At 40.7% G+C, this 27640-nt stretch overlaps 1 protein-coding gene and 1 long non-coding RNA gene across 8 annotated transcripts in view; one reads left to right on the top strand and one right to left on the bottom strand.

The window, feature by feature from the left end:
* The window catches only part of ADAMTS18 (ADAM metallopeptidase with thrombospondin type 1 motif 18), a 78813-nt gene extending 76446 nt beyond the window's left edge, over positions 1–2367 (top strand). For all 5 annotated transcript variants that reach the window (XM_027663741.1, XM_027663742.1, XM_027663745.1 and 2 more), the window contains one exon: positions 313–2367. In XM_027663741.1, the coding sequence (XP_027519542.1) occupies positions 313–428 (116 nt within the window). In that variant the 3' untranslated portion in view covers positions 429–2367. The remainder of the gene's footprint in view (positions 1–312) is intronic.
* The window catches only part of LOC113956815, a 62618-nt gene that overhangs the window by 22786 nt on the left and 12192 nt on the right, over positions 1–27640 (bottom strand). For 2 of the 3 annotated variants that reach the window (XR_003530959.1, XR_003530957.1), the window contains exon 3: positions 282–370. The exons of the other annotated variant lie outside the window; for it this stretch is intronic. This is a non-coding gene — a long non-coding RNA (uncharacterized LOC113956815). Of the gene's footprint in view, positions 1–281; positions 371–27640 lie in introns of those variants that run through there. 3 annotated transcript variants of the gene reach the window in all.

The following is a 27640-nucleotide window of genomic DNA, read 5'->3' as shown; positions in this document are numbered from 1 at the left end:
TCCTCTAATGTGGAACTTCCTTCTGTTTTCCTGAACTTCAGAGTGTGCTCTAAATTTTTTAATTCAGCCTCTGACCCTCCTGTGATATTAGCTCTATCTCTATAAATTAGTAAATTTGATCTCTTAAAAAATTAAAAAAAGAAACTAGTATTTTTGAGATGAAAGCTCGCTCATGTTTCCTCTTCTTTGAATTGAGTCACCCACCATGTTTTTAATACTTACAATTGCATACAAATGTGTGGAAATATTGCCTGACTTGCAGACTTGCTAAAAACACCGTCTTACCATATTGCTTGGATTTCTTTCCTTCAGATGATCCCTCTTGTGTGGATTTCTTCACTTGGTGTCATCTGGTGCCCCAGCATGGTGTCTGTAACCACAAATTTTATGGCAAGCAGTGTTGTAAATCATGCACAAAGAAGAACTGATAGCAGTGAGTTATCTGAACCCTTCAGTGACAGGATTCTCTTCTTCAATTTATGTTGGAATTATCTCTACTTTGAGGCAAGACATGGTGCCACATAAACCACTGATGGAAGAGACTTGTTTTTTTCTAAGGGAATGTCTGAGGTACAGTAATTGTTGGATATGTGTTGAAAAAGGAATGTTTCTTTTTTTTTCTTTATTTGCTGACCTCACTAAAGCACAGGGTACTATGGATCACTTGAACACTGAGACTCGAGGGGAAGTTCTTCTTTCTTTAAAAAAGTGTCATTTTGCACTGTCACATGTTACGAGGAAGAAATTAAGGCAAGGAAGCCTTTTCTGGCTAATTTACCAGAATGCAAAGCAAAAAAGAGATGGGGAGCTGGAGGAGGAAGGCTACGGCGTGGCAGCAGGACAGAGCACACTGTCAAAAGCGTTTCCTCCCATAATTTTTTTATGATACCGTTGTCCCAGGGTGAGGAAGCTGTTTGCTGCCACAGAGAGACATTCCAATGGCTGTTGGCTGGAGAACACAGTGTCACACGTGTGACCACCAGAAGTAAATAGTGCACTACAAAGATTTATGGTGCTTCTCTATCAGACTTGCTGCTGGAAAAGCAAGTTTTGCATCATGCTAATGTTCTTATTATTTTGAAGAATTCATTTTCTGCTTTGTGTAGAAACTCAGAGGTGGTTAACTAGTAACTTGAAAATGTATTCCTAGAAATACTCAGCGTTAGAATATTTGGACTTTTAATATTGCTGTGTTACAATTAATAAGGATTTCATGTTTCAACTAACTCAAGGAACTCAGATTTATTGAGCTCAACGGTTATGTTTTCAACTTTCTAAGCTCATTAGATATGTAATTTTAAAATTTAAACTTGATATTTTAAAGTAGTTTTGTTTCAGAAGCTAGATTGTTTGAATGCCAAGATACTGAAGAATGTCTTCCTTTTAATCTCAAATCTCTGCAAATTTTTGATTCATTCATTACCCAAAGGAAATAACAAGAATATTACAGTCTGTTAATTCATGCTGAACTTCTCTGAACACTTATTTATTCACACAGGTTATACGGAAAAAGCGCTTGAAAAAGATAAGTGGATTATTTACTCAAACCAAATAAAAGTCAATTCTATTTTTATACACTCTCCTAATACTTGTATTTAGTTCAGAATCCACCAGCAAACAAAAGAATTGTAAACATAATGATATTTGTAACCGTTCAGTATCGAGGTGCTCGGTGACACGATCAAATGGTGCAGTTCAAAAGGTTTCTGCGTTGAAAAAATCCCCAACCTGTTTGCCAAACCCATCTGAGACAGAGCTGTGTCCTACTGTAATTTTCTGGGGAGTGCCTATGAGGGACGTATTTATCTAATTCCACCCAATCCCACAACTTTGTTTGATGAATGTAGTTCAGTTTGACTGTTTTTTTTAAAGTATGGTTTCAGCATAAAATTAGCCAGCTCAGCACTAATGCCAGACAGTGGTCACTTAAAATTAGCAGTTCCCTCTGCAACAATTTAAATCAAAAACATGTATTCTGTGATACTCTAAGAAATGATGATTGGAAACATATCTCAACCTACACCGCTCTGTCTTGATATTGGACATTGTGTAATTATAACTTTTTTTTCTAGGAAAACTACAAGGTTGTTTTTGTTTTGTTTTTATAATTGTGTCCTTTTTATTATTTTATGTAAAATAATTAATTTATTAATGCATAGCTTTTCCTTTATATTTCTTTGCTCACTTCCTTAAGTGACAACTGAGGAAAGAAAATGGTAGTGTCACAAAGTATGAATTATGGTGTAAAAAAGGCAAAAAACTATAAGTGTAATATTTAATTATTTTATAAGCTTTGTAATAAAATACTCTAACTGTTTCATTATATTTGGAATTGTAAAATTCATGAATAAAATATGGAGGTTATAATTAATATCAAGTAATATAAGTGCTGTATGCCTTCCCTTGCATCTGTGTTGACTGTCCCATAGTGGGTTTAAGGAGAACATTATCCTGTTATCTCCTGCTGTGTAATTGGCAAAGGTCTGTGGCTCTGAGCTGGTTCTGTGGAGGGGCAGAGCTGCCCACAAGAAAAGTCTGTCCTCTGGGGAGTGGCCATTTAGGCACCGTGGCTCAGTGTGACCTCCCTGCCCAGCCATGGCCCTGCCATTCAGGTCTGGGGTGGGTTAATTTTGGGGGGAACCCGCTGAACAGTGGATCTGAGTGTTAACAAGCCATGATGATGAATGGGATGGAGGTCACTCCTTTCAGGCACTCAAAGTCAGGCGTATGTACTAAGGTCATGTGAAACTTCTCTGCTTTTGAAGGTCCCATTATCCTGGCTGGTGAGGAATGCACGGCTCGTTATTCAGGCAGTGAATATGTTGGAGTTGCTTTTTAAGAGCAGAAGGTGTTTCTCATTTGAACGCCTGCCCTGCCACTGAAACAGCTGAAATGTGCCCATTTCAGGTCCAAAAAGGCAAAAGGGACAAAACTTCATGGGTTTATTTTCATAACAACACAAAAGCTAAAATACATGAAAATACAGCTGCCCCTCTCTGTGCCAGACAGACCTGACCCATCACTGCTCTCACCAAAGGCAGTGGAAAGTTGTGTGTACCCCTGAACCAGCAGGATTCTTCCCTGTGTGTGTTCCCTGCAAGGTGGTTTGCAAGATAAGGAGCCTCACTCAACACAGCACTGGGTTTTACAGCCTCTCCCATCTGCCTGGGGATAATTTATTTTTCTAAAAATGACTCGTCTGAGAAGCTTCCAAGCCAATCCCTAATAGGGGCTATATCAATTCACTGGATCATTTTATATATATCCTCTAACATATATTTGCTGCTTTTCCCTTCATTCAGAATCACTCAGTGCCCTCACAACAGCCAGCTATACAGAGCGTTGTTGATAGGAAATACTGAACATGCCTCTGACTCGCAGCACAACCCAGTAGGCGATAATAAGCAATAGATCAGTCTGCTCCTGAAGGACTCCCAGCAAGAGCTCTTTGGAACAGGATTTAGACTAGTGATTTAAATAATTAATATGCCCACACAAGAATTCAGACTCTATAAACTGCTTAGTGTTCTGGGCTAGAATTTTGGAATTAAAATGAACCGACGGTTGTCAGTGAATTACAGTGTTGGAGAGGGATGTTGAAAGAGGAAATATTGCATAAAGATGTGCTATTGTGTGCTTGGATCACCCCCAAGTCCACAACTGTTTTATTGCTGAGCCCTTACAACAGTATTTGGTATACAAAGCTTGGCAGTTTTCTAGAAGTATATTGCTGCAAGGCTCACTTTATAAAGCAGAATGGGGTCTTTTCACAAAGGAACAGCTCCATTTCCTGTAGTCAGATTTCATCACTCAGGTAAAGGATGCATCTGCCTAAAACTCAAACAGATATTTAATGAATAGCTTGATTGTGTAAATCAAACTCCACTCTCTCGGATGCCCAGAAGACATGAAATGCTGGAGACAGATGAATGTTTCGCTGCATGTGGTTTTATGGTAACATGATCCATAGCCCGTATTTCCTTTATTTTTCAGCAAATCCTAGTCAAAAGCATCAAGAAAATAAATTAACATTATTATTTCCATTGTAATTGAAGTGCAACCCTATTGAGTCACTGGGATCCCATTGTGTGCAGCACTGTGTGCACGTGTTGTGAGGAGCTCACAGTCCCGAGTGTGCAACAAGAAACTACAGGAAAAGAACATGTTATCAGGGAGCTCGTTGTGATTAGGAGGAAAAGTGCTGCTGGTGGCTCACTGTCTGGCCACTGCAGAATGTCTCAAAGGCAACTTCATGCAGATAAGATCTGGAAGAGCAATACTGAGGAACTTTGTCCTGACTCTGTTTGTAAGGCAGACGCTGAGCATTGCTGAGGGTACAGAAATGAGGTGTGTTCGGTGCCGAGTCCTAACCAAGACAGTGACTGTCCCCAGAGGAAAGCAATACCAGTAACTGGGGACTACAGAGATGTGAGGGTTTGGCAAAGCCTTCTTTCCATCAAAAAAATCCTGAAATAAGGAGGTGCAGCTTCTAGAAGATGCTTTAAATCGCTCCCCAGGCACTACTGTGTGAACATCAGCCAAATCAAGCTAACCCTCCTGCCTACTTGCTGTGAACCTCCATTGTAGATATTCTGCATCCCCTCCTCTTCAGAACAACCCAGGTCCAGGCTGAGCTGGAACATGTCCTTGGATGTCTGTCACACTCTGAAGACGAGCACAGTCAGTGTGGAGCTGATCCCCAGCCTTGCCCTGCAGAGGGCACAGATGCAGGGGGTTATTTACAGCACCTGTCTCACAGTGCCCGTGGGAAGCCACAGCCTGTACCCTAAGGAGAAGCATCAGAATCACCCTCTGGCCTGAGAGCTTGTCTTCTAACAGCCAGCACACACCAGGCAGGGCTAAGGGAAGGGATGTAAACATTTTCCATGAGAGATACCAGGGCAGAAACAGCCTGAATGTCCCAACGGGGCTGAACTAGGGACAAAACCTGAATATCTCAATCCACAGTGCAATGTAGTAACACCAAAAGCAGTTTTCCTTATGCTCCCTGAAGAAAAACATCTATTACAGGACCTATGCTTCAAACTGCTAAATATTTTATGTACTTTCTGTCCAATAATAAGAATTATTCAGTCATGAACAGAACCTGTTTTAATTGCTGGATTCTGCCAACGGAGGCAGGAACCTTCAGCTAAGCCCTAACTTCCAGGCTTACTTTCTAAACATTAAGTCAAGCTATTGTCCCCATACATTTCAGCCTGAACACTGCAGTGTGCCTACTGCAACTTAGGACAGGTCTTTAGTATCCCTTAGGTGACTTGAGCTGCAAGCATTAATTTATTATGTTCTGTTGTGATAATGTTCACTAATCCTTTCATAATAACACGGGGGAGCTGACACAAAAGCTCATTCAAAAAGAATTTGAAAGGGTTTATGAGGGAAATGTTTGCTCATGAAGGTCTTACCTAAGGTCTTACCTAAGGTCTTTGGGATCTTCATCTTCTCAAATCACCTCAACATCTGAATTGGTCTGTCTGATAGGAGAAAGGGAAGGTATTTTTCCTAAAGCAGGTATTTTCCCCTGCCAACACTCTGCTTCCATGGAAGTAATGGCCCTTACATTTCCGTGTTGTACATTCAATGTAACTGTTGAGCAAGGAAAAAGTAATTGAGGTCTTTATTTCCTCAAAATTCATCACCAAAAAATGACTTTTATAAGCTAGTAAACAAAGTATTTTGTAGTTTTCTTTTTGGTGGCTTTGATAGCTGAAATATAACTTTTGGTGGACAAAGAAAAAATCAGTATTCTAGATATATTTTTAATATTCAAACAGATCATCTCACTGGTTTTGTTTTCCCCCGAAATGATATAAATACGAAAACACTGCAGGAAGTGCTCATAGATTATTCACGTATCAATGATATGTCACTTATTTATCCACAGGAGCTAAGAGTCAATATACAAATCATTATTTTACCCTCTGCAAAAAGATACTGTACTTCCAAGTCCATTAAAGGAATTTTAACTTTCAAAGACTTTAAATGGAGAGCATCCTTCACTGATAGATATTTTAACTGGATCAGAACATTTCACTTCTAGAGAGAGAGACTGCCTGTCAGCAGAAAGCTCATCAACTCAGGCTTTGTAAAACTAAACTGCAGTTGCCAAGTTGCCCAGAACTGCCACAACTTGCTCATTCTGGTGTTTGCTGGGGGAAAGCCAACCAGCACAGACAATAACAGGCTGTAAACACAGCTCTCTCCCAATAAAATATAGGATATACTTCTTCAAACTGTATCATTTCCCACAGTTTCATTTGGAGGGTTTTGGTGTCCACTTCCAAAATACTAGTTGCAAACCCCAAAATTGTGTATAAACATACTGGAACATCTCATTTGAAAAGCATCCAGACATTGAGTGAGTCCATTAGATGGTATAAGGGCTTCTGTGATACCCAGTGACCATATTACATGGATCTGGAGCTGGCCTTGTGTCCTGTGGTCAGTTAACAGCTAATGCTGAGGTTTTTTGGTTGGTTCTCAGTTGTAATGGAACTTGTCAGGAAAATCATGAACTTGGTATAAGGTTACTGTACAGGTAAGCTCAAGTGTCAGCAACAGTCTACTAATTTCCAGCTACAGCAGACCTATGTGATATCAGGCACGTGGATTTGAGGGCAGACCAACAGAGCCCTCACAGGCTTGTAGGAACACTGAACTCACTAAGACACTGTACATCTGAAACACTATCAGCCCTTTATTTAATCCTTAGCACAGTGACTCTACCCTAGAATTTACACATTGTTGAGAATCCTGCCCAGTTTCATCAGTCATACTCCTGAAGAGTAAAGTAGAGCAGGGTAATAGCAAGGTAGTAACACAAATAGGAAGGCAGAGCTAAAGCTTCCCTGCCTCAGTGCAGCACTGCAGGGTGGGTGTGAGCACTGTGGAAAAAATGTCATCTGAGGAGGCAGATGTTCACAGAACTGCTTATGGAAGAGGTGAGAGGATAGCCAGAGCTATAAATGAAAGTCTGGGATTACAGGACTCCTGATCTCTGCCCTGTTGTGATCAATAACTGCAAGGTGGAAGCGAGGCCAGGCTGACCTATGCTTGCTGCACAGAATTGGCTTTGCATTTAATTTGGCCCACTCTTTGGTGTTTCTTCTGGTCTTCAGGAGGGGCTGGGAGTGGGGTTTTCATCTTGAAGCATAACTTGGAATTACAAAATAGAGAGGAATTTGTCTTCTGACTCACAAAAAGGAGAGATGAGATACTGTACAAGATTTGCCAGTACTCTCTTGTTCTTGGTTGAGTGATTTGCTCAACTCTTTTTTTTATAACCAATGCTAAATCTATGGTCAAGGAGGAGGCTTTTTTCACCCAGTTAAGATTTTCTGGACATTTTCAAATGCATTCAGAGAATCATAGCGTCATGGAATGGGTTGGCAGGGACCTTAAAGTTCATCCTCTTCCACCCCCCCTTCCCTCCCCCAGATTTGTCCAACAGCTTGTGCTGGTTAAATTTCCTCTGTTTTATTTAGATTCCGCATTGTCTGTCTGCCAAATTTATTAGTCTGAGGACATTTAAATCATAGAGTCATAGAATCATAGAATCATGGAATGGTTTGGGTTGGAAGGGACCTTAAAGCTCACCGCCCTCCAACCCCCTACCATGGGCAGGGACACCTTCCACCAGCCCAGGTTGCTCCAAGCCCCATCCAACCTGGCCTTGGACACTTCCAGGGATGGGGCAGCCACAGCTTCTCTGGGCAACCTGTGCCAGGGCCTCCCCACCCTCACAGGGAAGAATTATTCCTAATATCCCATCTAACCCTGCCCTCTGTCAGTGTGAAGCCATTCCCCCTTGTCCAGGCCACTGTCCAAAGTCCCTCTCTGGCTCTCTTGGAACCCCTTTAGATCCTGGAAAGCTGCAATAAGGTCACCCTGGAAAGATTCCTGATATTAGTGCACATATTTTAACCTCTTCTACAAACTTCTGTGAATTACCAGGGTTTGAATCTTTTATGTTCTGTATCTGGTCTGCTGTAAGGAAGCAGATAGTGTTTTTACAAGTTCTTCACTTGCTCTGAGGAAAGAATAGGAGAAGGGGAAAAGTGGATCCTCTTTGAATTCATTCTGGACTGTACACCTGTGACATAGCATGTTGTTGTCAGAGACTGGATTTGCTAAAACAAGTGATCCCTTTCAGCCCTTTAACCACCTCTAAGTCACTATATCCAGTATCCTCTTTGATTAGGTTGGTTAAATGATTAATTTTATTTAGTGTAGGCACAACTCACACCTCATGTTTTACAAAGGCAAGTGCAATGGGGTCCTTGTGTTGACAAGTACAGCCCTGATCTGCTGAGAGAGTGTGACTTAAAGGGAGACTAAAAGTCTTATTCTCCTTTTAGGCTAGAGATTCCTCTGATAAAGCCAATTTTAGAAGCTGCTACCCAAACTCTACTTGTCCACATGTATACAAGATATATTGTATACCTCTTACAGGCTGTTAATCTAGCTCTTTTTTTTATATAAGGATCTTAATTAAGGTGGACCCCTTCCCCCCCCACCCCCAATATTTCATACATGCTATGTCTTCTTATCAGGCAACAGCCAGAATGAGGTAGTTCCTCAGCTTCCTAGACTGCACAATCCCACTTTGCCCATGAACAGAGTGCTGCAAGAACTGGTCTGTTCTTGGTGCTGGCTTTTGTAAATGCTCTTCCTTGAACTTCTCATTAACCTTGTGAACCTCATGCCTGCTGGATGGATCCCAGCCAGCATCCTCCACTGCTAAAGGACTCTTTGAAAGGAGAGTTTACACCTCAGGTTCCAAATTGGGTTTCTGTGGCACACTAACTACACAGAAGAGGAATGCAAACAGTGGATTTGCCTTTGTAGAAACAGCGGTCGATTAAAAAATAAAGTACCAATAATGTGAGAATCATACAGTCCTGAAACCTTCAGACATTTTGGCACATAGCTCTGTCTCTCTCGGACAATTGCATCCCCTTTTTCACTGCTTCCCTCCTCCTGTTCCAAAGCTCCCCCTCAAAGCCATCAGGGGGTGGGAGCAGAGTGGGTTGTGAAGTGTCCTGGGGTAATCCACTCTGACAGGGAACTGTGCTGATTAAAAGTTATGGCTTTGGAACAGTAAAGCTCCCACTGCTGTCCACGTAGAAGTTGCTGCTTTCTATTTAAACCTTAACAGTCACATCTAATCAAGAGAAAATAAGGACATTTTTATGAATTCCATGAGAAAAATTCCCCTCAGGTGTAGGTTGCACGGTTTGATCAGCTCCAGTATCATGTTTTAGCGTCTCATATTAATCCTGCTGATTCTGAGCCAAGAATTTAGCTTTCAAACTCGTCTGACAGCCAGGCAAAAAATGTTTTGGCAATTTGTTATTATTCCAGCAAAACTTGCAATATGCAAATTAAGATTTATGGCAAATGAAGGCTTAAAACTATGCATTTATCTTCATGTGGAAAAGGTATCATGTAGTTGCAAGGTGCCAAAAAATACCAGAGCTGGGCAGAGAACAAGGGAATTACAACTCCCAGAAGGCACTGGAGAGTTGTACATCAGCATTTGGTGTCCTGATGACAGGAAACAAACTATTTCACAGTCTGAGATTTTCTGGAAGATATGGAGTTGACCCAGCCCTCGGACTAAGTATCTCATTTCAGTGTTTCCAACTGAAAACTGTTAAAGTGTCAGGTAAATCTAGGTTTTTCAACAAGGTTGAACTAAAGGAAAAATTATTGTTTTGTGGAATGTAAGTATCCTGTTGAAAACGTGGTGATGGGAAAAAACTGATTAAGTACAGATAACATTTATATTTCTTTCTATCCTCCCATCCTTTCCCTTGTTCCTCCATGCATGAGCAATTAAAATCATTCCCAGCCATGTGCCAATTCAGCTCTGCTGCAGTCCCAGTAAGGCAAAGAGACAAGACACTGCCAATTCCCTGCCTCCTCTTTCTGGGGTAGTCCAGAGGAGCACAAACCATGGAAGCCAGATCCAGAGGTGCTCTGGAGAGATGCATTCATTCCTGTGTGGTCTAATTCCCTGCTCTATATTCTGCAGAACTGAAGACAATAGGATGACACATGGACTGGAGATAGATCCGTGCATACTTTCCTTCCTAAGTCAGGGTTTCCAATGAGAAGCATTGGAAAACTGAGATACGTGCCCAAAGTTCATCTCAGCCTGAGCCTTGGGGTCCAATTTTCATCTCGATCAGAAATTATTTCCCTTAAGTTAAAAGATTCATAACCACACAACATCAGTGTGCACAAGCCAAACTCAAGCCACATCTGGTAACAAGGGCTCGAACAAGAAGAATGTTAGAACACAGATTTTTTTCTCAGCCTGTCCCCTCACATGCAAACCACAATTACCAGATTCTGGAAGCTGCTTTGCCTCACCCCCCTAACTTACTGGAAGAACAAAGTAGCCTTCATTACGCACCTTATTCCCTATTTTCACTTGACTCTTAGGAATACCACATAGAATTTGAAATACTGGTGTTGCAAGGAAATAATTCAAGCAAGGCTTGGACTCAGTTGATATAAATACATAATTCTACCTTGCAGAACAAAACTGGTTTAACTGAAGGGATCTGGTGTCCAGGACATGTGGGACTGGGTTTCCTCAGCCCTGACTGTGCAGTGGCACCTGGTGCCTGCCGTGGCTGAGGAAAGGGTGCTCTCCAGTGTGAGAGCAGAGAAGGGCACAGACACAAGAGCCGAGTAAGAGAACAAGTACAGAGCAAGGAAGAGACTTATGTGTGTTCTTAGACAGCCACCTAGTGAGTTTAGGGAGGAATCAAGAGCTTGAAGAAAATTCAGAGAATTTGGAGGTACTACAAATACAGTGCTAAAACAGTGCTAAACTTAGCATGGATTTCAGAGGGGCTTTGCCTCGGTCAATGCAGTAGCAGATCACAAGGGCTCCTTAATTACTGAGCAGCTCTGAGACAAGATTTCTTATCACTTTTTGATTTTAGAGATGAATGTTTGGGTGAGAGTTCAAGTATTAAAAGAGAAGCCTGAGGATTAAGTGAATTTCAAAACTTTGTTTAGGAACAAGTATATGTATATGGTTTTTATATATATATATGTATATATACACCTTACCTTTTTCTTATAAAAGGGGCAAAGTCCAGAGGGAGAGATAGAATCAGAGAATCATGAAGGTTGTGAAAGACCTCTGAGATCACCAAATCCAACCATCAGCCACCATGTTCACCACTAAACCACATCTTCAAGTGCCACATCCACAAGTTTTTGAACACTTCCAGGGATGGTGATGTTGCCGTGGGATTTAGGTGCTGAAAAAAAATCTCCAGAGCAGTTAATTAGGGGTGAGATAAGAAAGGGTTTATTTGCCAAGGCTAAGATGTTACAAGACGCGCCCCCTGTGCCCGAGAGGTTACATTTTATAATACCATCCATCCAATCCCAGATGTGTCCACCCTGTGGCCTTTACTCTGGACCGCCCCGGGGTCCACCCCCTTAAAATGGGTCTGGGGTGTATTTCGGGACCCTCCATTCATCCCATCTTCATCATCATCAGAGCACAAAGGGTACATAGTTACCTAATTCCTGACCTATTCTGTGGTTTAGGCCCAGATATGCTGTTCTGTCAACTGTCTAGGCCTTGCCTTGACAAAAGACTAAACATTTCTATTGTATTCAGAAGTAGGATTGATATGGGGAGCATAGAATGGGGTAAGAGGGTTAAGGAATGTATAAACAAGGGTACTAGAGAAAGGGATAGGGACAACGGATGCTGCTTTTAGAGTCTACCTATAAAACTTACAAGGCTTACCAATATTAGAAAAATAAAAAAAACCATTAGGGGCTTAAGGTATCAGTGACTCCACTATTAGCACAGACAGCCTACTTCACTGGTGTGGTGTATCCTGCCATTTCTGTCAACCCAAATTTGAATGTGGTTGTGAAAATAGCGTGGTCTTTTGAGTAAGAAAAGAGAACCTGTGAGCCCAGTTCACCTCAGGAATAGCACTTGCCTTTGCTATTGTGTGTGTTCAATTCTACCTCTATGAAAGAAAAGGAAATAAAAAATCCCTCAACCACAAGGGTCCACAGAAAAACATTCAGGTGTGATTTCTGAGGTTGCCTGTGCAAAGTTATTCCAGGGAGACCTCTGACAAAGTTACACACTTATTGTCCCACACCTCTGCTGGTGCTCTGGATGCTCACAGAGCCACAACATGCAACTTTATCCCTGTGTTAGGAGGACACAGAAATGTGTGGAATTATAATGAAGCAGCCAGAGCCAGCACCTCATCAGTCCAGCAGTTACCTATTAACTGCTGCTCAGTAAATTGCTTTTTGCTGTGAAGCTCCCAGATGGTCTTCCTTTTATAACTGTGATCACTGAAAGAAAAATTTTTAAAAACAGATCAGCTGAAACAAAAAATTAAGATATTAGTGGAAAACCTTATCAGAACTGTGGTTCTCCAAAGTTTCTTCTACTCTCAATATGCCACAGATTGGCTGCAGGGGAGTGAGTGGGTCAAAGAAGAAACAATTAAACCCTGATGATGGCACCCTTTGGGATGCTGTGGGATTTCTACTTAAATATTTATTGCCTCTCAGAACTTAGATACAGAGAACGGCCCGAGGTGCAGATCATGTCAATCCTGAACCACTGCAGCCTTGGACATATAGTTTCTTTGTTCTTATGGACTTGCAGTGTTTGTAATCCCCAAGTCTAACAATGTAATAACATCCTAAAAATAGCCATGAATGCGCTTTGAATTCCTCTCAGAAACATAGCTCTACATGCCTAATTAAATATCCTTGACACAAAAAAAATAATTGCAAGGAAATGAAACCTCTCTCATGAGGGCCAGATGATTTTAATTAGGTCTCACTCAAAATCTTCCTTGCCTCACATGGCTCAAAAAGCACTGGGTCACACTGAGATGGCACACTGTGCTCCAGGCCTCTCCTCCTTTCCCTTTCACACTGGTTGCTGCTCTTCTGTCCCAGTTTCTCCCTGTTCCCTAGGAATTCACTGCCCTCCAGCCTTCAGAGCTCCAGTTCTGAACTCCCCAGACATGTGGGGCTGGGGTCATTCACTAGTTTCTTACTTTCCACACCTCCAAAGAACTCGCCTGCACATATGGCTTGCTTCTGTGTAGAAGCTGAACATATGCACAAAGGTTCCACACAAAATCTGTGGAGGAGGAGAAACAGTATACATTTATTCCAGAGCAGAGTTACAGCCTTACAGAGCTCATCCTCCCACAGCCACCAGAACTGGAGTATGAACTCAGATCTCACTCAGAGGGCATGAGGGGTTCAATCCTGGTGGCACCAGAAGTGTATCCCCAGAAGGAGGGTGGACACCACCCCAACAGCAGAGATCCTCACAAATTCACACTGCTGCCTCCACAAACCTGCTTTTTCCTCTCTTTTGTACCCAAGGAGGAATTTGATGCCATGCTCTCCTGCAACAGCGCCCAGGCATGTGAGATAAGCACTTTTCAGTGCCTCACTCAGATACTTAAGGCTTTTGCATTAAAAAATTGGGGTATCTCTAAAGTACAGACTTCAACCTCCCCATTCCTCAGCCATAGTAATTAATAGTTAGCAAAATTTATGCTCCATGAGAATTGGGATGATATGGATATCCAGTTTTCTCTGAGGAGATATTTACAAATACTAGAATTGTTTCAGCCACTTCAGTATAACAGTTATTGGTTGTCATGGTTAGCAGAGTCCTGCAATTCTTTCTTGGGCGATTTCTCCTTTCTTGGCCCTGAGTATTTTTAAGTATAGGCTTTTGGCTTGATATTTTTTGTGTGTGTGCCATTGATTTAAATAGTATTAAGTGTCACAAGTGTCACAAGCCTCAACCTGCCCTGAATGGCTTGTGTTCACTGCAGTGTTTTATCTGACATCTCAAGGGTTCATTCTAGCTCTTGAATGTTTTCTGTTGGTTGGTTGGTTTTTAAATGTCGAATCAGGGAGTTTGGCAAATTATAGTTTACAATATTAAGTTCCAGCTGTTGGAAAGACAGCATGGAACATAGACCTTCTGGAACATCTCCACTGCAGTGTCATAATTCTCCTCCACCTGAGGTCACCTACCAGTGTCCCCTGAATGGCCACTGGTTCCCAGCACTGCCCTGCTGCTGGAATTCAACATTTGCAGGTGCTGCCTGTGACATTTGGGTCTGAACTTCTGCCAGCCACTTCTGCAGCCTCTGAGGTTTCCAGATTTGTGCTGGGAGTTCACTTCCTCTGTGCTGAGGGGATTTTTTTGCTTGTTTTTTATTGTAATTCTAGTACCGCAGGGAATTTTATCCAGAAATCTGCATCCAGCTGTAGTTTAGTTACAAAGGTTCTTTCAGGGGACAGTCTCCACAGCCTCCATGATTTCTCAGGGTACTTCTCCAGTTTAGTACAGAAATCCACACAGAACTTGTTAGCAAAATTCATCCCTATCAGACCATGCAGAAGGTATTGCTTCTTAACACCTGGGGATCTAGAAAGTATATTTTCTTTATGTTAGACATGCAAATGTGCTTTTTCTCTCAGGTAATACCTGCATGACACTAATTTCTACGTTGGTTAAAATCTTTTCAGTGATGGTCCCTAAAAACATCCTTCTGAGAACCTGAACTCCCTGGAGCAGTTAATCTGTGTATTCCCTTTTGTTCTGGCACAACCTTGTCACCAGAATCACCTCATGAGGTGCCCATTAGTAACCATAAGACATTTTTGAATTTTAAGACAATTTGCAAGGCATTGCAAAATTTAAGGTTGTAGAAACAATGTCATGAACAACCTCTGAACCTAGATAGGTTTGGGCACAGCTGTAATTCTGTTCTGAGAGTTCTGTTCATGCATTTGACAATTTGTTCAATACCATTGCTCTGCTGCATGAAGTGAAAAGTCTTGGCAGGAAGGGAAAGCATCCAAGGGACCAAAAGCAAGCCAACTTTCTATATCCCTGGAAAAATAACTGACTTCTCATATGAATGACCATTAAGCTGCATCCATCTGTCTGTTTGAAAATAAGGACAGAACTTGATTGAATATCTTTGTGATTAGGGGTTTAACCTTTAGTGATTCAGGGCAAAAATATCTCTCCAGGGACTTCTGATTTAGGAAGAAATGCTACCACCTCTGGAAGTTGAAAATTAGTATCCCCCAAAGCCTCTGGAAAATACTCTAAGTAGACTGGCAAAACTGGAGCCATGAATTCTCTTGCAGAGGACATTTTGGTGGGTTTTTATTGCTTCCCAGATATTTAACTACAGAAACATTCCTTTTAAATCTTCATAGACCTTTCATAAAACTGAGTTTGGATTATTTTATTGTTTCTATTCCTGATTAACTAACTTTTAATTTTGAAGGCAGGCAAGAACATAAAATTACAGCTGAAGCTGTTGAAAACTTGAAGTATGGAACCTGCTAGAAATTCACCTCTGGTGTCAGAGTAAAGCCATTTTACAGGAGTCACATTGTACATCAACTGAACACCCACAGGCCTGTGAAATTAAACATGTACTGGAAATTCTTTTACTATGCTTTTAATTTTTCAAATCTGACATGCTGGCACAGAATGTGGCAGAGTAACCAATGGTAGTAGGAGAGCATATGGTTATATCCTCACTGCATGTCCTGTAAAAATTTCTGTTATTGTCAATACATGATATTGAACATGAGGTACATGAGAGCACAAATTTAACAATTAAAATTTGCTTGAGTTTTTTGACGAAGTCAGCTGCAATCAACCCCACTAATGCAGCATGTGCAGGCAAAAGGTGCTCTGCAGGCATGACTTGCCCAAGGAAGCAAAGTTTCAAAGTCATTTCAAGAATACAAGAAACAAACCCTTACATTTGCTGGATGACTTGCTTGAAAAAAACGATTTTTTCCATTTTTTCTTGAAAACAACCTCAGAGACACAAAGTTATCACAGTTTTTGTAAAACAGGAGAAAGGCTGACCCACCTGAGAAAGTGAGATACACCTGCTGGTTCATCCCACAGCCTGGATGAGCCCTGTTCTTGCACTGATAAAACCTCAGGGCTCAGATGACAGAGCCAATGGAACACTGAGCCTGCAGACAGTGTTTCTCTCTTGTCAGTGCTGCTCAGGGTTAAGCCTATCTAGTTTTGGAGAAAGCCTCGCATTTTTGATCTGAAAGAAGTAAAAAAACCTACTCTGTTTTCACAGATTTAGGAGATTTAAATTCAGGTAGTCTATGAAACTTCATAGAAGCAAAAACTTCCCACAGCTCATCTAGAACTTAAAAGAGGTATTTGCTCATTCTATTGTGTTTTACACTCTTCATGTGAGACAATCCCCTCCACTGATCTCCCCAAGTGGTCCTAATTTCAGCCCCAAATTACTGTACCACAGAAGCAGACTGTGTGGTGAGATGGTAGAATTAGTTGTAGAAAAAGTCCTATGTCATATGGAAAATCTTTGAAAGCAAGCTACAGGCATTTAGATTATTAGAAAATGAATGATAAATCCTTCATTTATACATTTTTTTTACATTATTAGAAGAAACGCTATAAACAACCACCCTCAGAAGCGTACTATCCTTGCTGTTTAGCAGGAGTAATACCTGAAAAGTTTTTATTTTTTTCCCCCTTGTTCCTATAACTAGACTTTAAGGTGGCTGTGAAACAAAACTGCAAAAGGCTCCCACTAGCAGGTCCTGAAAACAGAGGAACAAAGATGTTGTTGAGGTCCCGTGGCTGGAGCTTGTTGCTGTGTAAGTGTAAGAGGAACGGATCAAGGGCTGGGGTGAGGTTTGGAAAAGCACATCATGCAACATAAGAGAAGTGTGGAACAACAAGACAACTGTTCAGGTAGATCAGACTGGCTCGAGCTGTTTGCAAAGCATGAGAAAAGTCTATACATAAACACAGCCTGAATTTTCCCAGCAAGTGATAAAACTCAACAAGGAACCCCTTACCTCTACTCTTATATATTATACCTATGTATTTCTGAGCTACCTTTGCCACGAGTTGATTAAACCTGAAGCAAGTTTATTAGTGTTATACCTGTTCCCTTAATATACACCTCCAAAAGGTGTTTAATGAGAGTGCCTTTCCTAGCATGTAACCAATCCTACCAATCCCACTGCTTCCTTGGACCAGGCACTACACAATGCATAAATGAGCAATTGCATTCAGATTGGTTTTGCCTGAAGGTTTTCAGCATATGTGGATCTCCTCTTATGCCTTACGAAAAAATACTCCAGCAAGTAAAAACATGAATGTGTCCTTAAAATTGCCCTTCTGGAAATAGCTCAGCCTATTTGTAAGAATTCTTGCAACTTAGCACATGCTTCATCTTCAGTTCAGAGTGTTAGCCAAGTAATAATCAGCACTCAGCAAGAATTAGAAAGCCAGTTTGTCACAGTGAGGTCATGGGGAAGATTATTCCTGCTTTATGTCTCCATTTATAATAAATATTCCATAGCCTGTCATGGAAAGGATGTAGAACATATTTATACTTCCAACCTCCCTTTTCACATACAATTTATCAACTTGTCTGGTAAATTCAAGAGAAGCCTATTCCCTCTTGTCATCTTTTACGTGCCTCCTGGCTCAGAAGGACCAATAATCTACCTCAGAGTGCAACAGAGATCTTGTCTGCCTGTGAAAGTTAACGTAGCACAGATCTAGATTAACAAAGGTATTTAGGTATTTCCTTTAAAGGTAGAACATAACTGTATAAATCTTCTTCTCAGAGTCAAGTCAAACATCTGAGGCACTCACCTCTTATTTAGGCTGCTTGTTACCATCTGCTGAGATATCATGATTCGATTTCACAACTTCATCTTACTCCTATCCAAGTATTTATTGCCAGATAAGTGTGGGCTTGGAAAAGCAGCCTACATGACAGTGTAATGGCTTTGTCCTGCTCTTTCAGAAACACTCGAAGGAAAATCCAGTGCATTTCTCAGAACAGAAACATTCCCTTCTCTGAAAAAGGAAACAGGGAATGTGAGCTGTGTCTCACTACGTGGCAATGAGCTATTGGAATCACTTGTGGTAGTCATTAAGGAATTAGTGCTACCCTAAGGGATCTCATAGGAACATCCTAGATAGCACAGTTATCTCTGCATCTGCATGTAGAGGTGCCAAGGAAAATGGTGATGGATTTGGCTGTTGCACAGCTTGATGGGAGCATTACATGGAACCATTTGCTGCAGATGGGATTGACTGTGTTAGAGAAACCAGCAACCCAGTTCCTGTGTCTTAACAGTCAGGGAGCCAAAGCAACTGGTCTAATCTACAATGTCTTCCAACGTGACATCTCCCATAGCCAGATGGTCAGAGCTCAGCAGACATCAGACACAATTTTCCTATGTCCTCTGATTCCCTAAGGGAATATGGCAAAGGAGCTGGTTGTGGTATTTTTACACAGACTGGTGACTCCTTACACCAATAAATACCCCTGAGAACAGCACATGTTGATGCCAATGTGCAGCTTGGTGTTCCTAAGTCTGCAAAACAGGTTGAAGAAAAGCTTTAGTTTCTTTTCCTTTTCACTCTGTGCGTATTAGTAGCACTGCAGTGACCATGCAACTTTAAAAATGAAATAACACAATAAATCAGACTGAGGAATGTATTTGAATTCAGGTCCCAGACCACTGAAATGTTACAAAAAGGCAGGAAAGAAAACATGTCAGCTAAGATTTCAACAGGATGGTATCTCAGAAAGACTTCTAGTGTGGAATTGGCCAACAAAGACAAAAAGCATTTATTTACAAGACATGAAGACACATGTTGTAGCTGCGTCCACTATAAATATATAACAAAGATTTTAATGCCTATTGTTGAAGCAAATTGAGTACAGACAACTATTTATTTTTACAAAACATATGGGAATGATCATAATGGAATTATTTTTTTCAGAAATTCAGGCACGAAGTTTTGAGGAACTTCCAGTTGTACTCCCATAAAATAATTGCTTGGAAAGAAAAAAAAAAACAAAACACCCAAGACCTTTGTTTTTTCTATTAAGAAAATTTCTAATCCTACCTTTGTTCATCCCATAATTCTTACCAAAATGGCTTTCATTGAAGTCCACTGCATAAAGAAGTATTCTTAAGTGAATGAAAAATAATAAAAATAATAATGAACACACTAGTAATATAATTTAAGCTTCACAAAGAAATAGATGTTTGTCTTGAGACAGTAAATGAGAGGTTTATCTTGAGAGGAACGTGAGAAATAACTTGCATATGATTTTTATTTTTCACAAGAGTATAGCATTTGCTGCCAGGGTTTTGTGAACTGATTCAATGCCTGGCAGCATTTAACTATTTCACAAAAATAGCTAACAGAGGAAATGAATGCACCTATCCTTAAGGGGAGAGGACAGGGATGATGGAAATAGAGAGGAAGAAGGATTCCACCCCCTGGGGCTGAGAATCTGTTAAAACCTTATATAACTTCATGGAGCCAATTCACACAATTGTGGTTTCAGGACAATAAATCAGAGAAAGGCTGAATGAATGGATGAACAGTGAAAAAAGAACCACACTGAGAACAAACCAGTAACCACATCTAGGTGTTGAAAGGTGTCAAGATGTATTTTAAGTCTTAAAATGACCATCTTGTTCTGATGACCCAAAGATAAGTACCCTCACCTCCATCTCCCAATCTTTTCTTCAAAACATACCTACATCCTCTCTCAGCTGCAGAGCTGACCTGGGTCATTTTCCATACCCTCTCTGAAAGCTCCTGTAGCCAGCACCCGGTCCTTACCTCAGGCTGTCTTGCCTTTACAGTAGTTACAGCTCGTTGTCCATATCCAGGAATTGTCAGCATCACATCATGCAGTTCACTGGGCATTTCCATCATTATTCTAAGCAGGATTCTACGACATCTTAGTGGTTTTGCTTTGGGCCATTTCAGTCCTCTAACCTGAGGCTGCCAGTAAATGGAACAACAGACTTTGCTTTCTGATTTATAGACACACATACACAGATTTTCCCCTGACATGGAAAATACTGGTGCTCATCTGAACAAAATGTCAAGTGAGCTTAAAACCATCAGTTTTATATGTCTTTCTGAGGCTGCAGCACTTTGAAACTATCAGCATGGTGTATAAACCAGTCAGCAGCTATTACTGTTTAATTGTCCTTTTCTCCCAGCCACTTGCAGCTGAGAGGGCAGCGTTGGCATCTCTGTGCTCAAGCTGGGGAGACAGGCAAGGAGTTTATGTCCCTCCTAAAGTAATATCTACCATTAGGACCAGCTCTGCTTAGAGCTCAGGAAAGTCACCTTAAAACCTTGTACTGTATTCAGTCCCACCTACCTTCCTGAATCCTTTCCCTATTAACAAAACCTTAAAGCATTTTGCTGAATGAATATTAAAGAAAGGGATTAAAAAGTAGCAAGAGGCAACCAGTTGAAAAGTGAGAATAAGGACTAAAAACTTGCAAAACATAAAGATGAAAAGAAAAAAAGAAGAAAAAAACCCCTCCGAAGCAGGTGGTAGGTAATGTATCTTTGGTTAAAATGAGCTACACATCTGTCATAAAAGCCTCCTGCAGACCCATGAACAACTATATTTTAAAAAATCTGATAAGAAACGCTGAATACTAACCCAATCCAGCATAACTAAATACTATTTCTTGTTGACATCAGCTCTGTAGCTGAGTGGTTCTCGGTTAAATCTCTGGCACTTAGGAGCAGTGAGAGAAGTACACAATGAAATCTTGGAAAGCAGGCAAAGACAGATGGAAAGAGACAATAAATGAGCGGGTGGCGAGACAGACAGAAAATCTCACCCAACATTTTATCTTCCATCTGCTTCTCTTTAGAACTGTACCTTCACAACATCAACTCAAGACCCAGATCTCCCTTCCTGACACTGGAAACGGCACAAGGAGTGTTTATGACAGGGTGGAATGTGTTTAAATGCACAAAAAAACGAAACAACAAAATTAAAACCTGAAGGAAAGCATTTGAGAGCAGACACTTCTGAGAAAGATTTCTTTAAAATAAAACAATCTTGTGCTTCCTTTGTTTTCCCATATTGTTGTTTAATCTCCTTCCTAAAGGGGGGTCTGAAGATCAGCGAGAGATAAGCAGAGAGGAGGTGAATAAAGGAAAGATGTAGCTTTGAAACAATAATATCTGTTTCTTTTTGTCCTTCTCTCAAGTATCCCCTGCAGCAATGTAGGGAAGCAGGAGGGAACTGCTGGGATGGGATTTTGGCTGCAAGCTTGTGTTCCAAACAATACATTTTTGCATGGTACAGGATACAGGGTTTTTCATCCTTCCCATCAGGTCTAATGATATTTGACACTTACAAGTTAACATATACCATGTTATTTCAAAACCTTGTAAATCATTTTCCATTTCAATTTATGTTGCTCCTGTGTTGAGAAGGGAAGACAAAAAACCCTGAGTGATTAAAAGCTTGGTAGTTTCTGAATGAGTTTCCAGGCTCAATAGAGTCAGTCTAATTCTGTACCAGGTTTTCTGTAGGAGGATTGGTGCCTGTGATGCCATGTACCATGTCACCAGACAGTGCAGGATACAGATGGTTAATTTTTCCTTCTGTTATCAAATGTGCAGGGTTAGCATGAGACCAAAACCTTTTCTTCCTTTGCACAGGAAGGGGTACTTTGGTACCTAATATAAAGTCAGTTCTTCAAGAAATAAGTAACAGACAAAGCATCTTTATATTTTATCTATCTATCTATCTATCTATCTATCTATCTATCTATCTGTCTATCTATCTATTTGTAATGCAGCCCTGGATTACTTCTTCAAGCAAAACCAAACAACCCCAACATTCAGGAGTTCTGACTCACCGTCTACATGACCCTGCATCTACTGTAACTATCACTTTCCATCCCCATCTGTTGGACTCAGAGAGAGTACAAGAAAACCATTTTCAACAGGATTAGCAAATTTAGAATCAATAGGTTTTATTGATGCAAAGGACAAGAAGGATTTCTGGCAGCAAAAGAAAACATACACCTCCACTTGAAGCTCTCACTAATTTCGATTTCTTACTTAAAAGCAGCAAAACACTTCTGAGTTGTCCCTGGTGACCAATTCCTAATGAGAATGGGGCTGGCATGGAGCACTAAATCAGTGCAACAAAGGACACTATTCCCTGGCACTGAGTAGTGGGTTTTTATGGCAAACCCATACTGATTTCCAGACTATTCTGTACTCAAGCATTTCAGAGTGCTGCAAAGACTTTGCAAGAATTGCAGCACTGAATTTTATCAGTTGTGTCAGTTTGATTGGGTTGTATTCTAGCTCCAGAGATGCCAGCTATACAGTAATATTTTATTGCTTGTATTGCTGACAAAGACTGTATTATCCAGCTCTGGAAATGTACTTAGAGGGCTGTAAATAAAAAGTAAAACTTTGCAGAACTAGTATTCAGGTTGTGAATGGCAAGAGGACACATTTACAATAGAACACCGATATAACTTTCTGGTTGTTTTAGCAATTGAATAATGATGGAGGGAGCTACAGCAACTTTGCCTTGAGTCCCAAGGGAGATCAGTGTATAGGCTGAGAAAAAATCTCTGCATCTCCATCTCCCTGTATATTAGTTACCTATTTTAGGGAACACCCTGTGGAGTAACTAGGAAATACAGTCTTTTGATTAAACATCAAAATTAAATACAGAAAAGACTAATTTCTGCTGAGCAGACACTTTGCACAATGCATACCATGGCACCTCTAATGCACAGATTTTGTGCTTCTGAAGAGATGTACTGACCTGCATCTACTGCCCATGGCCACCCTTTAGCACATGGTTAATTTTGCAGAATCTCTTCTGTGTTCAGTATCTCTGGTGACAATACCAGCTCAGCTGGTGCACTTTACTTCAGCTGACATCCTAAAGAGCTCCTCTGAGAGCCAGGGCTGCAGAGTTTGCATTTCTGTGTTGTGTTGAACCTGATCCAACATCCATTCCAGCTGGTGGAAAGACTCCTGGTGACTTCAGCATGCATTATATTGGGCCCTCAGTGCAGTTAGCTGCAGTGACAGAGTTTGAACGCTGAAGTTCTTGAACACTTTTGCTATGTGGATACTTCACAATGTAGGGAACAGAAAAACAGAGCTAGAGAAAGCTGTTTTCCCTCCCTTTCAGTGCTCATTTTACAGTCTATCAGAAAAAAACCCCAGCTTCTCCAAGCCACGGAGCAACTGTCCTTGCTTTTACATTCCTTTGTTCTTGGAAAAAAGTCAGACAAAATTATCAGCTGCATTGTCTCAATATTAAACAGCTACTTCAGAGCAAGGGCTGTCTTACTTTTTTTCCAATATTTAGCACTTCAGAAGTGGATTGTGTTGAGAGACGAAACAAATCAGCCATTTCATTTAGTAAATTCCAAAATCCTAGTTAAAACTTTCTTCTATCTCAGGCATGTCCCTGTATCACATAAGGCATGCACTGCCTTGATCATGGACCCAGGGAAGCAGTTCTCTCCAGAGACTCAGCTGAAAACTTCCCAAATATCACCTCAGCTTAAATACCTTTAAACTTGCTAAATGCTGAATTCTTTAAAACCAGCTTCAACAATCCGATTTCCCACCACCAAGATGTGTGCCCAAAATTGCTGTTGCTTCTAAAATCCACATGATACATGTAGGACTGAATTTCTTTTGTAACTGCAGTTATCTGATCTGATCATACTAGTTCTGTGATTAAACATATTGGTTCTGAGCAGGAACTCCTACTGGGAGATCATCAGGAACTGAAAGTGCTTAGGAGCAAAGAGGCTGTGTGTGTAACAGGATTTTCCACGTCTTTGGTATTTTTTCTTTTCTTGAGTCCTTCCACAGTATGAGATAACGTGTGAAATTTAAGTTACTTAGTGATCTTACACTGTATTTGTCCCTTCTAGCAGCCAACACTTTCCCTTTACTGTTTAGCAGAACAATGCCTACCTTTGGTGACAGTGCTGCAAACAAGGCTTACCATGTTATGAGCCATTGAGATTTGAAATTAAGGGGAGTTCTAGTGCTTTAACAACATATTTTCGTTTGGGCTTTAGTTTTGTTTTGGTTTGGTTTTTTGTTTGTTTGTTTTGTGGGGGGTTTTATTTTTATTTTGGTTTTGTTTTGTTTTTTTTTAAACTTAGCATAAAATTGCATCACCAGGAGAATAACATATCCTGGAAGATTGTTTCAAAAGAATGAGAATTACAGGCTATCCACAGAAACAATCTCCTTGAGGTATTTCCTAGAGATCCTATCACTGTCATAGTAAAATTTCAATGTGTGAGGCAGATAAATATGGATGGCAACTGAGCTGCAAATTGACCTTGTAGGCTTGGGATAGATTTAGTCACTCCTGCCAAAAAAATTTTCAGGTACATCAGAGATTTGTGCCCAGGGGTCTTCTTCTTACCCAACTAACTTGTAATCACAACTGTCAGCTTCAGAACATTTATATGACCCTGTGGAGTGTAATGTGACTCAACCATCTGAATGTGAAATTCGTTAGACAACTGCAGCATGCTCAGTGGGAGCAGATTGTGAGACAACAGTGATGTATAAAAGAAGATGAAAGAACAGGTTAAAGGGTTCCTGCAGTGGTTTTGCAGGTTTGGGAATAGGTGTGCACATATTATGTGCCAAAGTGCCTCCTCAAACACCTCCAAAGGGATCATTTGGATGCTGTGAAAACTTCAGCAATAACAGAACCTGACACCTATCTGTTCCAGTATCAGGGCATAACAATGATTTCACTGCACTTTAATAAGTCTTGCCATTCCTTGTTTATCAAGGACATAAGGCTTTGAAAGAACAACTTACTTGATTATAATTTTGCTGTAAGAGGTGTGAGCGGTGCTCCTCACATCACCCATTACCCACAGCACCTCTCAGCCTATGCCAATCAGTAAATCATTCTAATTGTATAGAGGGGTTTTGAACACTACTGATTGTGTCTAGTAAAAGCAGGGTTGATTTATTGGTCTTCCCCAACTTATACTTGTTTTAACCTTCAGTGGTCCAAAAGGAATTTGTTGATACAGTTAAGGGCTCTATGTAAAACTGAATCCTTAGGCAAGCTCTCACTGAGTTATCAGTTGCACATTTTTTTCAATTAAGTCTAATTTTACTTCCCATGTCCATTTCCCCCCCATAATTTCTTCTTGCTGAGATGGGCACTTACAGAGAAAGGCAGTACTGCTGTTGAAAGAATCAATACTTCCATTGCAGGACACTTAGAGTGCTTTATTCTGCATCCTGTGCCCTTCATATGTCAGGAATCAATTATGAAGACCTGTCAGGTTTGTTATTACATGAGAACACTTATTCTGTTAAGAGGATAAGGCAAAGTCAGCAAGCCAAGAACATATCAAGTCAACTACAGTTTCCAAGCCTACAGTTACAGCCTGGTGGAAAGACGAGAATATTTCCTATATTCTAAAGTCAGAGTTAAGAACAAAGGGACACTAAAGAAATGTAATTGAGAATCACAACATATAGCTTGAAATTATCTGAAAAACTTTTACTAATGGTGTTTTTGCCTAAAGGCTTTCCCCTAAAGGCCTCTCCTCATAAAAACAGTCAACTAGAACAGCACTTTTCAGATTCTTTTTATGCTGGACCAGGAGAATTACTTCAATTTCCGTAGCTGGCCCAGTTCAGGTTCTCAGGGAATTACCATTAGGGCATGCAGCTGTGGTCTTCCCTTGCCTCTCTAAGACAATGTCATCTTGAATTTACCAAAACTAGCAGATGCCCAGGTGCACTGTAACAGATAGAAAGAAAAGAAGCAGGAGCAGAACATGGCTTCCAGACCTCTAAGAGCTTGTTATTAGTGTGATAAGCTCTAGTATAGTAATTGGATAGGCTGGACATCGTATCACTAACCTTGCAAACACATTCAGTTGCTGACTAACAAGGTCCTCATTCCATACACATTCCATACATGCCCAATCCAGGCAAGGGCAAGGCCAAAGACAGGCTTTGTTTCTTAAGGTTTTATGACTTTGCTTTTCTTCACAGAAGACAAAGATGTGCAGAATTTCCTGGAGTGCTTTTCAGCCAATGGTTTGAAGGTGAATTCTGAATATTTAAACTTTTACTCACAGTGGGAATTCTGGTATTTGTAGCCACTGCCAAGGAAGGATCTTTTACTACTAAACTGGTTGAAACTGAAAGTGAACATGCTGCAGAGTCTGGGAGAGGTGCCAGAACTGCATGTTCTCTGTGCAGCTTCAGAGCAGGTATAGTGCAGGGACTGCATGGTGAAGGTGTTATCTACCCTAAGCAAACATCTCATCCTAATTTGGAAAGGACTATGTTTGAGGGGAAAAGGGTTTTTTTTTTTCATTTTGCTCTTCCATTCAGCTGTGATTTAATGAGCTAATTAGAGCCAACATTTGAGGCCCAGATCCTAAATAAGCTTAAATACCTATTAGCTATTGCATCTTATGCCAGCTGCAAGCCATGTCCCCTTGAGGATCTGAACCTTGACTCTACTATGACAGGAACAGCCCTACATGTTGAACCTTCTCTTGCTCTCCAGTTAAAGGAAACCCAGGCACATGGAGATCAGTTCACACTTGTGTTCAGCCCTTACAGGCAGCAAGAACAGATATGACTCTGAGAACATGAAGAGGAATTTGACTCAAGGTACCAAACCCAGAAAGTTTTAAGTTACCTCAAAACCCTATACGAGCTAGCACTTAACATTTAAAGTACTGAACCAAATGAGGGGCTGAGGATCTGCTTGGAGTTACACATAACACCACCACCCTTCCTTAAGAGATGAGCTCCTAAGATAAAGAGTGACACTTAAAATAGGCTTTTCTCTGTCATTCTGCTTTATGGGACTCAAGGCAGAAACCATCATCTCAGACCACATAGACCCAATTCTCCTTCTAGCTCAGTATGCTCCTGGATAGACCTACCCATTAGTCTGTGCTATTTCCAGGGCCAAATTTTCTTCTCAGTACAGATTTAAACTCTCCAGAATGCAGTGGAGATTTTCCAGACATAGAGGTCAAAATGCATTTAAATGCTTAACTATTCTTGTTTCTTGTTATTCTCCCATATATCTCAGGGACAGCTTTCTTTTAAAATGTGAACAATCTCTAAATCTGTATTTGCATATATGAAACCAGATTTTGCATCCTGGGAATGTGACCCCGTGACACTCATGGTACTGTGCCTGTCCAGAGTCTGCTGATGTGTTACACAAGTAATGACAAGGAGCAGAGGAACACTTAAGAAGAAAAGAAAAGCAATTCGAAGTGTTTTATGCTTATCTACATTTGCAATTCCAGTCAGGGATCCTACCTGTTTGTAAATTTCAAAGCAAAATACCTCTGAACTTGCTAAGTCAGTACAGATATGGATATGCTCATTTTTATCTTGCTACATAAAATTAGACACATACCAGGCAGCTGTGAACTGATTAAGAGTCTCTCCAGCAAAATAAAAGAAGATGGGTCTTGTTATCGACTTGGTTGCTGACTCTTGACAAGAGGCAGGGATGTAAGGTGCATTGAGATGCTTATGAGATTCCTACTGACTATGATGAGAACTTTCAGCAGTGGTTATATGCTGAAAAGTGACTGGACAAATAGCATTGTGAAGTTCCAGATTTGTTTTCTCTCAAAGTCTTACAGAATAAATTTGCCCACTTTACAGGTAGAG

Source organism: Corapipo altera, unplaced genomic scaffold (assembly GCF_003945725.1).
Source record: "Corapipo altera isolate COAL_440 unplaced genomic scaffold, ASM394572v1 140b, whole genome shotgun sequence".
Taxonomy (NCBI): Eukaryota; Metazoa; Chordata; class Aves; order Passeriformes; family Pipridae; genus Corapipo; species Corapipo altera.
Note: the sequence above shows the minus strand (reverse complement) of the source record. Positions and strands in the feature narration are given on the sequence as shown.